The 15,118-nt window shown below is 43.9% G+C and overlaps 1 protein-coding gene across 1 annotated transcript in view; it reads right to left on the bottom strand.

Annotated features, from left to right (window-relative positions):
- Window positions 1-1,048: 1,048 nt before the first annotated feature.
- LOC135216534 (kinesin-like protein KIF3A) overlaps window positions 1,049-15,118 on the bottom strand; it is a gene marked incomplete at its 5' end in the record, with an annotated part of 37,944 nt that continues 23,874 nt past the window's right edge. The window contains one exon of the mRNA XM_064251909.1: window positions 1,049-1,258. Within this exon, the coding sequence (XP_064107979.1) occupies window positions 1,049-1,258 (210 nt within the window). The remainder of the gene's footprint in view (window positions 1,259-15,118) is intronic.

The raw sequence follows: 15,118 nt of genomic DNA, 5'->3' as shown, positions 1-15,118 counted from the left end.
CACAGAGTCCTGGGAGTGTACAGGCTTGGTTGAGGGAGCAACTACACGTGGACAAACCCCAACGACCTCCCTAGGATCTTTGTTTTGCCTCCTCCCAGGGTTGAGGTGGTCTGGCAGGGACCTAAGTCTAGTATTGTCAGAAGAATAATCACCTCCTCCACTGACACAACACTTGCACCAATATTACCTGCACTTAACTGATCCATTTTGATCTTAACAGATGCACCACGCTGGGTTACGATATCCACTAGGAAGCCAAATTTCTTGTCTACTCTGGCTTCAAGACTAGCAATGGCATTGAGCTCAGGAGTTAGGGAGCCAGGTAATGGAGCTGATGGAAGAGTAGGACTTTTGATAGCAGAAAAGGCAGTCACAAGAATTGACGGGACATGTACATCAGGAGAATGAGATATCCTAACCTTGGCTTTAGCAGCCACCTTCCTCTCTCTTTTTTCAGTTTTGCTAAATGAGAATGCAAAGTTTTCCACCTCCCCTGATCCCAGTCCTCTGCAAGAGCTACACACTGTATGCTTGTCATACTTAGCAGAATCAGAAAGGTCTTGCAGAAAAGTACAAGAACTGGAGTCTGACATATCAAGTCACAATTGGGACAAGTAAAAAAAAAAGCTAGCTAAGATAAGAAAATTAGTGCTACCAAAAAAAAAAAGAAAAAAAAAGAAAAAAAAAAGAAAAAAAAAATTAAAAGGAATACTTTACCAAAGGTCAGCAAATTCTGCAACCAACCGGTGAAACCAACATAAAAGCTACCCAACAACAGACGTTCATTCAATGAGTGGCAGGAACGAATTGAGCTCCTGAGCTGTGCTGTATTCTTCCCTGATAGTGGACAGGGTCAGTTACCTACACCAAAACAATGAAGGGCTCATGCGAATTTTTAAATTTAAGCTGCGGTTAAAGTTAGGAACTAATGGTATCGCAATTACATACTTGGTAAGTTACTTATATAAAAATAATGATTTGAATTCATAAGGAATTACTAGGATTACCATTTTACTATACTTGACACAATGCATGCAGCTTAGGCAACTTACTTTTTATCTTCTTCTGCTTTGGCAATATGTCCAAATATATGAGCAAAAGAATTAGGAATGATGCCCTTAAGTTCTGGCACTGATCTTACTCCCTCCATTGTGAACGTTTTTCCAGTACCAGTCTGTCCATAGGCAAAAATGGTGCCATTGTATCCTTCCAGTACATTCTCAACAATGGGTCGAGCAGCCAAGTTATATACATCTACCTGAAATCAGAAACAAAGGAAATAGTCATATACTAATATTAAGTGTACTTAAAATAAAAACTAAATGCGGAATATCCTTCAGTACAAGCTGAAGCTGTCACTGAACTTGGTAACAAGGTTATTTATTAACTGGTGAGTATGGAGGTGAAGGGGGAATACCCTGACTTGCCTTATATCACCACTTACTTTTCCTTTTGCTAAAGGGATAAAGTGTGGCAGCTGAAGTAGGTTTAATCTATAAAAAGCTTTGGTTTGTATACATAGAAAAAATAGATTACCTTAAAAAAATTTTAGTTGTTCCTGTAGAATGGCAAACCACTGCCATTTAAAAAGGAGACTTACTCCTTAGGTGCAAGGTCATCTCTGCAACTGACTACAGTTGAATCCACCCAGATAAGACATGTTCCCAGCTTCACATGCAAGCAGAGTATATAATTGGGAACATGCAAGCAGAGTATATAATGACTCCTGTACCCTTCTACTGTGTGGGTCTGGTAAATGGGGTTAAAAAGAGTAGCAGGGCCTCAGGCTAAAGTAACCCTGCAAAACAGGAGGGTACTAGAATACAGAAAATTTTCAAGAAACTATGACATCCCCCTACGATGACCTGAATCAAAAAGCAGCTAACTACTAGTTATTATCAAGCAATGGGTTAAGAATGACTTATGGTATCTTCCCCCTCCCCCCTTCATTATAAGAGAGAGGGCAGAGGAGCTAAACTAAGATTAGATGCTTGGCATATAGTTACTTTTATTTTGTCCAAATCCAGCAGGAAAGTTGGTCAAACCACTGCTCTTGAAAAGAAACAGAGGGAAGATTGCCAGCCCAGACACTGCATTCATACTTCCAGACTCACACTTGGGATAAGTACTCAAAGAGATACTTTTCTGTTCAGTGGTTGCTTGGGCACCTACACAACTTGAGTAGACATCACAAACCGCTTAGAGAAGAAGGTTATGTATATAAATAATTGTGGGTGAGATCCCTCCGCTAGAATAAGGTTAAGGTAGTTTTTCTAAGGAAGAAACCTGCACTAATTACATGAAACACCGAGTTCTTCCTAAAAGTCAGGGATGGCCCCATGCCCCTGACCTTTAGTGCTCTCAAGAGAGTAGGGAGGGCATCTCTCTCCTCAGAGGATTCATACACACAACTGATCACCTTACAAAGCCAGAAAGAAAGTGTGTTCCTGGACACCTCCTTCTTGCACTTTCTTTCCTGTGGTATTAAGTTAGCTACATTCCAGCCTCTAATCCAGGTAACCACCAACGACAAGCTGATCAATGCAGCTTCAGTTGCTACTAAATCGAGCCAAGGTGGCTTTGACCTTGAGCCACTAGCTCCTCCAAGGATGATGGATAATTATTGACATGCCAAAGCCAAATTGGTTGTTCCTGTAGGGTCATGAACTGCACTGTATCTCTTTTGAACTTCCTCACTTGGGGGGCCGATATCAAGGTTCTCATCACTTCTCAATCTATGAACAGGCCATGATCATACTTTGCCTGCTGCTTGGGTATGAGATATGACCTCCCCCAGTTAACTGTGATCCCTAACTTGTGGGAAAAAGTGAGAGGGTGATTATTTATCCTGAAGCAACTGCAGGATGCTGGTAAAACCCAAATATCTAGATATCAGAGCGAACAAATATCTCTCAAATGAGCACAAGCTGATACAAAGGTGAACATCTACATGAACACCAGAAGGGCCATCAACAGTCCAAAGCACAGTCGGAAATGGAACACAGCCCCTTTGCAGACAAGGCGTAGGATCCTCTGAGTCTGGGTACATGGGTACTTGAAAGAATGACCATCCTTCAGGTTTATCAAAAGCATGTGATCAACCTCCATTATAAATACCTGCACCAAACATGCTGTTTCTATCTCAAAAAAAAAAAAAAAAAAATAAAAAAAAAAAAAAAAAAAATGCAAACCATCCAGTCACAGTGGGGAGAGCTCAATCACCCTTTCTGCTTCAAAGCTTCTAATTCTGCTGACAGTGCAAGAAGAGAGGATAACAGTCCTTGAGCAAATCCTGTATCCATCCTATTAGACTGATAATTCCTAGGGTTCCCCTTCATTCCTATCACTTTGCCAAATGGTGTGACAGGCAACCCCCTACTCATTGCAGAGAAGAAAGAGGATCTCCATGTTCAGCAACCAGCTCCCTTCTTCCCCTTTCCTCAGTTCCTAGCCACAACTTGGCATGGAGGACAAAAGGACTAAGAAAGCTCCCACCTTTTGTCATGAAGAAGATGGTGCTTTGTAATCTGACAAGAAGGCTACCTTAACCTAAGAGGTGCTAGGGGGTTGCTACCAAAGGACGACGGCAATATTATGCATTAGCAACATCAGTAATAAAACCAATATTTTCTTGCTCATTTTTTAACTTATCACCTAATGTTATACATGATTGTATTCTCCTTGTTTAGCAGATTAATAAAAAAATATGAAATACAAGATATTTATAAAAGGGATTTTGACGTAAGGAAAAATCTATTTCTGGGCGATTGGCTCGTGTCGCCAGCGAAATATCCTTTAATCTATTATTTCTAGGGTAAATGTACTAACACATACCAGAGAATAAATAAATAAAGAAAAAGGTCAGTATAACTGACTCGCTCACCCTCCCAGAGAGTGTCGGTATGAACACTATGGCGAGTGAGACCACTACCACGACCAAATGCCATGAATTCTCACTACAAAAATCCCCCAAGAGGGGTAGCCGACCCACAGAGTGGGCAGCACCTCTACTACTACTCCATCCCATGCTGCCGACTGCTGCGCCTCTGGTGGCCATCCTGAAGTTAGCAGACAATCTTGGCGATGGGATGGGTGGGAGGGGGCGGGATTTCGCTGGCGACACGATTGCAATCGCCCAGAAATAGATTTTTCCTTACGTCAAAATCCCTTTTCTGGGCTCAGCTCGTGTCGCTGCGCGAAATCGTACCAGAGAAATAGCACAAGATTGTAAAGAAAATCAACAAAATATAAAGGGTCTCAAATAAAAGATAAAATAAAAATAAATCAATATAATTGCTAATAAAGATACATATACACAGTGATACAAATAGAAATATTACTTAATTATACTTAATGCTAATAATATTTCTTAACTTAAGGTAATATACATATATACAGGAGAAATAACATATATGTACAACAATGGTATCTGTGTAAAGCTTATGTATCAAAACAATCCAAAGCAATTAATATAAAAGTTGAACAAAACAAACTCAACAATAATAAAATATAAGAGAATGTATATGACTTAATATACAAAACCCGTAACCATTATAATAAGATGTATCTCCTAGCATAAAAATAAGGAGATAACATCCATGAGATCAGTAATCATCACAACTGTGAGTGTCCCTAGCAAAAAAAATAAGGGACACCCACTATAACATCATCAAAGCAGCTAAGACACAAGGTGATCGTAAATGAACAAGGCAGGAATAGACGAACTGTTGGGTGAGGCAGGTAGAAAGGAGGACTGAATCTTCTACTAAGGATTAGTCAGAGTCAGGGGAAACTATGTTACCCGCTGCAACTGCTGAAAATTTCAGGGCTTCCAAGGACTTTAAGTAATGACGTTTGAACACTGTCGGTGATTTCCATCCAGTATACTTTTTCAACTCATCGAAGTTCATATGTTGGAAATAGTTAATTGAGGTGGCTACTGCCCTGACATCATGTGCTTTTGGAAAAGAGTCAGGATTGGCTTGTTTAATGAAGTACAGGATTTGTTGCCTGATGCCTTTAATAGATAAAATACCACCTTTTTCTCTCCTAAAGAGAGGACCCGATGAGGATGAGGAGGTCCTAGATAGAAAGGCTCGTAAAGTTGAAACTGGGCAAAGAGATATATCTTGTGGAAGGGGTAGTACCTTCCATGGTTCCCACCTCATCAAAGGATCTTCATTCTTAGCTAAAAAGCTACGTTCCGGTGAAAGTAGCACTTCCCCTGTGGGAAGGAACTGAATATGATCCGGATCTCTGGATAAAGCCGACAGTTCTGAAATTCTAGCTCCTGAGGCCAAACTTAATAAAAATAGGGTTTTTCTTAAAAGCATTATAAATGAGCATGTGTCATTATTGGTTTCTGAAGCCAGTTTTAGAACATCGTTTAAGAACCAAGATACTGACGTAGGCCTTACAGAAGGTCTAAGTCTAGCACAGGCCTTGGGAATAGACGAGAAGTAGGAATCTGTCAAGTCTATGTTCAACCCAAATTGAAAAATCTTTTTCAAGGCTGACTTGTTTGTCGTAATTGTGCTAGCTGCTAAGCCTTTTTCAATAAGGATCTGAAAAAGGATATAGCTGAATTGATTGTCATGATCTTAATATCTGATTCTTTCAGGAAGGTTGCTAACTTTTTGACAGCAGCATCATACTGTCTCAAAGTTGAATCTCTCTTATCTGATTCCAAGAAGAGAATATTCTGAGGGTCAATATTCGCATCCCTTTTCGCTGCAAACTTCATGAAATCCATAAAGTTAGGGTTTTGAGAATCCCTGAGGAAGCGAACACAGTCTTCGTTTGTACTGACTGGGAGAGCTTGGGATTGGGGATCCGAAGAGGGCGGAGACCCAGTTCCAGGATGAGAGGGTACCAATTGCTCTTCGGCCAGTCTGGGGCTACTAGAGCCACTTGACCCTTGAATGTCCTGAGTTTGTTTAACACTTTCATGAGAAGATTCACCGGAGGAAAGACATAAATCTTCTCCCAGTTGTTCCAATCTAGAGCCAGGGCGTCCGTGGCATAGGCCAGAGGGTCCAGGTTGGGGGCCACATAACACGGAAGTTTGTGGTTCGCTTGGGATGCGAAGAGATCCACCTGTAGACCTGGAACCCTCTGAAGAATCCATTGGAACGAACTGTTGTCCAGTGACCATTCCGACTCTAGAGGTACTGATCGGGATAGAGCATCTGCTATGACGTTTCTCACTCCAGCTATATGGGTGGAGGAGAGATGCCAACTGAACTTGTCCGCCAGGGAGAATATGGCTACCATGACATGATTTAGATGACGTGACTTGGAGCCTCCTCTGTTTATACAATGTACTAACCACTGCGCTGTCCAGGACTAGTTTTTTATGTGGGAGTACCTTGGCGGACGTAACCTTTTTAGAGTCAAGAACAGTGCCATTGCCTCCAGTACGTTTATATGAACTGACGGAACTGAGGTGACCACGTTCCCTGAACCTTTTTGAACTGGGAATATCCTCCCCAACCGCTTAATGAAGCGTCTGTGTGGATAGTGATCCCTGGAGGAGGAAACTGAAGGGGCACTGACACCGATAGGTTCTTGACTTTCGCCCACGGCCGAAGTCGATTCTTTAGAATCAGAGGGACTGAGGACAATCTGTCCCTGGACCTGATATTTGCTCGTGAGCGCCAAATTCTGGTTAGGTCTTTCAGTTTGGCTTTCATTAGGATGTTCGTCACTGATGCAAACTGGAGAGAACCCAGGATCCTTTCCTGAGATCTTCTTGAAGCCAGTTTGTGACTCAGAAATTGTTTGACTGACTTTGCTATTTCCTTCCTCTTGGACGATGGAATCGACAGAGTATGGGAGGATAGATTCCATTGAATGCCTAGCCACTGAAAGTTTGACTCTGGAGTGAGTCTTGATTTGGTCCTGTTTATCTTGAAGCCTAGATATTCCAGGAACTGAATCACTTTCAGTGTTGCTTTGTTGCATTCCTCGACTGTTGAAGCCCAGATCAACCAATCGTCGAGATACGCTACTACCATAACCCCTTGCGATCTGAGTTGTTGAACAACTACTTCCGCCAGCTTCGTAAACTCTGGTGCTACGTTGAGCCCAAAAGGAACTACCTTGAAGGAGAATGTCTGGTCTCCTATCTTGAAGCCTAGATAAGGACGGAAGTGTCTTGCAATAGGGGGGGGGGGATATGATAGTAAGCGTCTGTAAGATCGATAGAGGTGGTGACGGCCCCACGGGGAAGTAAGGTCCGCACCTGCGAGATCGTGAGCATCTTGAACTTGTCGCAGCGAATGGCTAAGTTTAAGCGGACAAGTCTAAAGATTACTCTTCTTTTTTGTGAGCCTTTCTTTGGCACGCTGAACAAGCGACCTTGAAACTTTAACCTTTTGACTCTCGCTATAGCTCCTTTCTGAAGGAGATCCTCCGCATACTCCGTCAGTTCTTTTGGAAGGAAGTTGACGGAAAGGCCTGGATGGAGGTGGGTTCGTTAAACCAGCTCCAACCCAGGCCTTTTGAGACAATGCTCTGAGCCACTTGCTGAAGTTCCACCGGTGGCGAAAGTGAAACAGCCTCCCTCCTACCTGAAGTTCTTCATTGGATCTGGTAACCTCCTCGGGCCTCCTCTGAAGTGTTTTTTTTTCCCCTATTAAAGGGACCTCCCGATCCTCTCCCACGAAAGGAACGCTTACCTCTGCCTCCCTTACCCGAGCGGTCATACTTCTGTGAAGATTGACTCTCAAAGGCTTGATTGTAAGCTGGAGAGATGGCATAAGAGGTGGAGGGCTGAGGCTGAGGGGAGATCACGTAAATTGGCTGTGATTGAGCCTTTGAAGTGGAAGGCTGGGCTGTTTGCACTAAGGGAACCGCCGGAACTTGCTGAGAAAAGCGTGGCTGCTTTTTCTGGTAGGGCTGGAAACGCCTGGGTTTCCTTTGCCCTTTACCTCTAGCTGCAGGATCTTGTCTCCTCTTAGCCGTAAGGCCCCAACGGTCCTTAAGGCTCTGGTTCAACCTCGTAGCCTCTGACTGGACTTCCTTCACCATCGCTTCTGGGAAGAGATCTGCTCCCCAGATGCTCGACGAGAGTAACCTATTCGGCTCGTGCCGGATAGTTGCTTCTTGTAGGACATGCTTCCTGCAATTCGTCCTAGCAGTGGCAAACTCAAACATATCCGACTGTACCGTTTGAGTCAGGGATTTGGTCATCAGTTTGAAAAGCGGCTCTGAACCATAGGCTATGGTGGCCACCTCGGTCATAGCCATAGAATTAATCGATCTGGCTAATCGCGATTTAGCGTCAAATTCAGCCTGAATAAGGCTATCTGGAAGCCTGGGTAGCTTTTCACCAAACTGCTCCATAGCACAGTCCGGTTTGAGTTTGCCAGCTGAGAAGGTGTTCGGTAAGTCTTCCCATAATTCTCCGGCTGAAGGAAGTAACGGAGATGTAGGATCTGCTTCCTTCAGTTGAGGCATGGGGTCCCCCTTCTGGGCCGCTGGAATGGTCGACGTCGCGATCTTTGTCAGGAAAGGGAGCGGGGTACTCTCATCCATCGTGAAGATCGTAAAGGGACTCTTGAAAGGTTGGATTTTCGTATTAGAACAATCCATGTCCTCTAAACACCTGAGCCATTCTCTCTGAGCCTGGTCACGTGAATAGAGGACTGTCTCCTTTGGTACCCTATCATCTCGAATCATGCTGAGGCGGTGAGCCTTGCGTAGCCGATGAACGGAGGCTGAAGGTCTTCCGGGTAGAACTCGAAGTCCTCTATCCTTCGAGTTCCAAATTCCGGTATAGAAATGAGTCCGTCTTGGAAGGGGGCGTATGACGCTACTCTCCACGGGTTGTTCATCGAGAACGGAGGTAGAGAGTCATACGGGGGAAGCTGGGCTCCACCTGCATTGAAAGGTGGAGGAGAGGCTAGAGGAGCTTGGCTCAGTCCGGCTATAATGGAGTCTTGAGAAGTAATCCTATCCGACAACCGAGAGATCATTTGTTCCATGCTACTCTTTAGAGACCCAACCAGGTCGCCCACCTGTTGTAACAGGCCAGCATTGGAGTCCAAAGCCGGAGCTGCTGCGGAGGTGGAGGGGTGGCTCTGAATTGGAACGCCAAGGGTAGCGGAACTGACGACTCTGCCGGAGTGTGAGATCTCTCTCTGGAGGATTTACTCCTCGAGGACTTAGAGCCGGACCCAGAAGCTTTAGACCTGTCTGCTCCGGGATTCCTAGCCGGAGACTTACGAGAGGAGATGACGCCGAAGCCGTCTTCTTAGACGACGACGACGTCTTTGTCAAGGATTTTCACTGCTTGACCCTTGACCTTGGGCCTAACCGAAGCGTCAGGAGGAGTATACAATTCATCACCCGTAAAGCCTTGGAAGGATGGAGGGTGGTTGCAGGAGTAGAAGAAACAGTTAACACCCAAGGGTATCCCTTGGGTGTCCACCTTACCTACCTCGACCAACAGGTCGTCTACACCTACCATAGGTTCTACATTAATATCCAACGTCGCGACTTCCGAGGAGATATCCTGGCCTTGGTCAGTCAATGAGGCAGCCAGCTGCTGCTGGATGAAGGCGATAGTCGGGGCAGCCTCTGCTGGGTCGACGTATCCTGTCGCCTTGCCTCCGGGGAAGATTAGTACCGAGCCAACCTTTTCTCCAGGATGTAGGGCATACCCTTGGCGGCGTTCTTCCCCGAAACCGCCGACCCAGGCCCGCATGGCCAGTGCGGTATCCCTCACTGCCGCGCCTGGAAGAGAGGGTATCGATTAGATTTAAGAATAACTTAAAACTAAAGATAACTTAAGTATAACTTAAACTTATAGGGGCTATAAGACCCCTTGAATTCCTTAAGTTAGAATGATCGATGCAAACTTAAGCACTAAAACAGATGCGGACCAGCTACCGGAGATGGAATACTCACCCCGTCTAAAAGCTGGCTCACCAGATCGTAACATATGGTACACGTCTCATGGTACCAGACTGGATGTCCCCGTGCGGAGTCGCGCATGGAGCATGGGACGGCAAACTTCGTGTCCACACGGGTCCCTGAAGTGTGGCGGCGCATCCCGGATGCTCACAGTTGGTGGTCTGTAAGTGGAAAGACACATGAGTATCTTAAAGAATATCACTTACAGGCTAAAGGACAGAAGAACTCCGTTGCATGCCGGAGCTCGGAAAAAATTCTGGCATAGCCCCTCCCTTACTAGCCTGAATAGGCTATAACCCCGGAGGTATCCGGTGAAAAAGAAGGGAGGGGGAATGGTTTAAGGTACTTAAAATAAACTAAACATTTTAAACCTAAAAGCTCGAAACGTACCGGACTAGTCCAGTGCGTGGCGGAGTGATAACTCAGTGAAACGGAGAGGTTAGAAGGGACCGACTTTAGTATTCCGGTTCCACCACCCCCCGTGGGGTAGACTTAGCACCTTTCCGCTAGATGCCAGGCCTCCGGTGGTAAAGGAGCCCTAGTAAGGTGGAAAGGGAAAGAGCGGGGCATACAGACTCGGGCTAGTAACGGAGCGACGAAGTAGTAAACGGAGAGGGGGAAAGGCCAGTCCCCCCACCTTACCATCCGACCGGACCGAGAGCCGGAGAGGTCGAGTCCAGTCTGGGTCTGTCCCGTCCCTCTACCCCCTCCGCCTGGGGGGAGAGAGGGAGGCAGGCTCGGGTATGCGGAGCCAAGAGCATGGGCAGGCCTAGCCACCCCCCCCGACTCTATGGAAGAGCGGGAGGGGGGAAAGGTGACTGGACAGGCGTCTGGCTGCCTCGTGATCACCGAGTGACCACGGGGCGATAAGAACAACAACTAAGCCTAAAACATAACCAACCAATCAGCGAGATGCTATCGGGAAGCAACCGAGCTGACCAGCGGTAACATAAAGGCCCAATAGGCCGTGATCTAGGCTAAGCGAGCCAGACGCCTAACTAACCTAACAACATCACATAGATAATAAAATGAACAATAAAATGAAAGAAAGAAAACAAAATAGTAGGAGAAAAAATCCAGGAGTGTACGACTAACCCGAAGGCAAGGCTACCACTCAAAGCTAGCCGAGGCCGATACTAAGAGCCGTGGCTAGGGTCTGGATAGAAGAGCCTACATAAGGTAAAAGACATGCATGCATGACAAAACCGTGTAGACCTTACTAAACAAAGCGGATAATAAAATAGAGCGTACAAAGACAGGGGATGCTCTGGGTATGGGCGACCCAGAACGGACCCATCACGAGGCAGAACCATGCTGCCATGCTTCCGACCTAGAGATCGTATTTATACCTAAAAAACGGCAAATACGTGCTCAGGGCCGGAAAAAACCAAATAGCAATAAACACTGAGTACTTAACTTAGCTGCTGCGATGGCTGCACGCTCCATTGTAATAAAATCCAAAAGAAAGGGCACAAAAACACAGAGAAGAAAATGGCACGTGTGTATCGTGTGCGCTAACTGAAAAGGATGACCACCAGAGGCGCAGCAGTCGGCAGCATGGGATGGAGTAGTAGTAGTAGGTGCTGCCCACTCTGTGGGTCGGCTCCCCTCTTGGGGGATTTTGTAGTGGGAGAATTCTATTGGCATTTGGCTCGTGGTAGTGGTCTCACTCGCCATAGTGTTCATACCGACACTCTCTGGTGGGAGGGTGACCGAGTCAGTATACTGACCTTTTTCTTTATTTATTTATTCTCTGGTATGTGTTAGTACATTTACCCTAGAAATAATAGATTAAAGGATATTTCGCGCAGCGACACGAGCTGAGCCCAGAAAATTAATATTTAAAAAGAATGTATTTTGGAAAGAAAACGTTCTTTTAAAAAAATCCATTTTAGTTTTGGAATGCTTTATGCCATATTTTCTGAGATAATTTCACATTTTCTTCATGACAATATTACTCCTTAGCTATTCTATTCAAGAAACACCAATAAAATTGCAAAATATATACAGCAGTTATTAATTGGCTGAATTGGTGTACATGTGTGTGTATGTAAACGGACATATGCAAACTAACTTTTAAACCAATATTTCTATCGTCACTGTCGCTATAATTATATGTCTCTATATCAGTATTTGATGGAAAAGAATAAGCATAATCATCAAAAGCCATTATCACCAAAATTTACAATATAAACAAAGATTTATTTAAATTTTTGAATGTTGTAAATTCAAGATATGAAAGCCTCCCTGGTCCCAGCCCCCGGGGCTGACGAAAGGTTTACAATTATGCTATTTTGATACCTATGATTAAGAGAAATCTGGCATCTTTTATGTCCAAGAGTGAGCTGAATGGCTGGTGAGACGCGCCTTGAGGGATGCTGGGAGTTCAGGGATCAACATGTTATTGTCATGATACAATAAAGTTTGTTCATACTTACCTGGCAGATATATATATAGCTGTATTCTCCAACGTCCGACAGAATTTCAAAACTCCCGGCACACGCAGTGGGCGGCCAGGTGGTTAGTACCCATTCCCGCCGCTGGGAGGCGGATATCAGGAACCATTCCCATTTTCTATTCAGATTTTTCATACCACTGTCCCCTGAGGGGAGGTGGGTGGGTACTTAATTATATATATCTGCCAGGTAAGTATGAACAAACTTTATTGTATCATGACAATAACATTTCGTTCATGAAACTTACCTGTCAGATATATATATAGCTGAATCCCACCATTGGAGGTGGGAAGGGACAGAATAGAAGGATTTTAGGAAACAAATTACATGCAGATGATTGACATCTTGGTTCCTTACCTGTTAGCATAGCTGACTTCGTGATTACTGTCACTCAAGTCTGCTTCTGCTTTACTAGTCTCTCCAGCAAGGTAGTGACCTATATAGCTGGGAATTCTAGGTTATCCTGTCAACGGGAGCGTGACCACAATGTGACTAGACCATATTGACCATACTGTGAGGGCAACGAAGCTAAAAACCACCACCTGACCTAACCTATCGAAGTTAGTCCCATAACTTCTAGGCTAAAGAAAGGGAAAGCGCCTCAAGCGACCAACCCTTCAACCATAAACCAACACCATAAATCAAAAGCACACCTAACAGCGAGCCCTCGCTACTTCGCGGTTCGACCATCGCGGATTCACGACTTCGCAGACTTTTTTCATTACGTATGGATATATTATAAAAGAAATATATCGCGGATTTTCCGGAAATTTCGAAAATAGCCGCGGATATGAAGACCCCAAATATTTCGTTAATTCCATTAATAATTAGTAATATCTGCTCTTACTGATGGTTCAATGCATTACATATGACATATAATTCAGTACAGAAAGAAATAAAACACGAAAAGAGAATGTGATCTTACGATAATTCAGTATACGTAGTAAAATTAAATCGAACAATGAAACGCAAGCTAGTATTCATTCGCATCGGAACTAGTTTCCGCATATGAGGCGTCACTAAAAAAATTAGAAAAATATCGACATAAAAAGTGTCGAAAATCATCATAACCTCAACGGATTTTCATCATAGTAGGCGTTTTTTTAAAAGTCATTAACTCGGAGCGTCGGAAGAAGCCTCTCTCTCTCTCTCTCTCTGATCAAATTACTTAATACGTAATGTCCTCTCTTTGATACTTGGAATTTGCGTTGTAATCTAACCAGAAATTTAGTTTTGTTATCATTATTAGAAACAAGCAATGATCTTTTCATTATTTGCGCTTTTGGATTGTTATAAACTTTGCGCATCCAAGCTAGTATTCATTCGCTCGGAAACTAGTTCTGAATATGAGGCGTCACTAAAAAACATAGAAAAATACGACATAAAAAGTGTCGAAAATCATCATAACCTCAAAATTTTTGTTGTAATCTAACCAGAAACTTATTTTTATTAATATACTGTGCTAAACTATAAGGATTTTTTATCATCGTATGCGTTTTTTAAAGCATCGTTAACATCGGAGCGTCGGAAGCGTCAGCGTCGTAACTATCATTGGCTGCACAGTGAAGACATCATCAGCTTCATCATCATCATTTCTACTGTCAGCAAATTCATCGCCATCATCATTCAAGTTTTTCTTCAACTTCTTTCGTGGTGAGTACAGTAACAACTCTTTATTTATTTATACTTTAATATTCTAACATTTTAATATTTGTGCCTGTTTTAGTTTAGGTACTGTAGTACATGCATTAAGTGTTCTGTACATTAAAGGGTGGTTTGTTAACAGTACTACGTAAAGGTGAGGTTATAAAAGTCTGAATATACATGTTAAATAAATACGTAAATATGGTGTCCCTACTTCGCGGATTTTCAGCTATCGCGGCCGGGTTTGGAACCTATCTACCGCGATAAACGAGGGTTCACTGTTTCCCTTTTCTATAGGATAGGATTCGTGCTGCTTCCTGCCCCCAATAACATTTCTGCGGATATGTATGGTCCTAGCGAATCGCAGTTCTCATATGCCGTCTTCACATCCCGCAGGTAATGTGAAGCGAACACAGAGTTGCTTCGCCAAAAAGTAGCACTAATGATATCGCTGAGTGCCATATTCTTTGAAATGCCATTGAGGTTGCGACAGCTCTCACCTCATGGGCTTTTATTTTCAAAAGTTTCAATCACCATCTGGGCAGGACGCATGGGCCTCCCTTATGGTGCTTCGTCAAAGAATGCCGGTGCATTCTTCGACATAGGAAAGCCGGGTCTCTTAACAGAGCACCATAGATTTTCAGAAAGGACCCCGACAGTCTTTAGTCTTTTGCAAATAAAATTTGAGAGCCCTGACAGGGCACAGGACTCTCTCTGGCTCTTGACCGATGAACTCTGCTAACCCCTTGATTTCAAAAGGTTTTCGGCCAGGGTTAGATGGGTTTTCATTCTAGCTAAGAAAATTAGGATTCAGGGAGCACACTGCACTGTGTCCTCTGAAACCCACATCTTTACTCATTGCTTGAATTTCACTAACCCTTTTTGCCGTGGCAAGAGCAGTTAGGAAAATAGCCTTCCTTGTAGTGTCTTTCAAACGAGGCAGCATGTAGAGGTTCAAACGGAGCCGACATCAAGAACCTTAGAACTACGTCAAGGTTCCATGATGGGACCTTCGGTTGCGGTACTTTAATTGTTTCAAACGATCTCAAAAGATCGTGAAGGTCTTTATCATTTGTCAGGTCTAACCCTCTGTGACGGAA

The sequence above is a fragment of the Macrobrachium nipponense genome, chromosome 6 (assembly GCF_015104395.2).
Source record: "Macrobrachium nipponense isolate FS-2020 chromosome 6, ASM1510439v2, whole genome shotgun sequence".
Taxonomy (NCBI): Eukaryota; Metazoa; Arthropoda; class Malacostraca; order Decapoda; family Palaemonidae; genus Macrobrachium; species Macrobrachium nipponense.
This window is presented reverse-complemented; position numbering and strand designations above follow the sequence as displayed.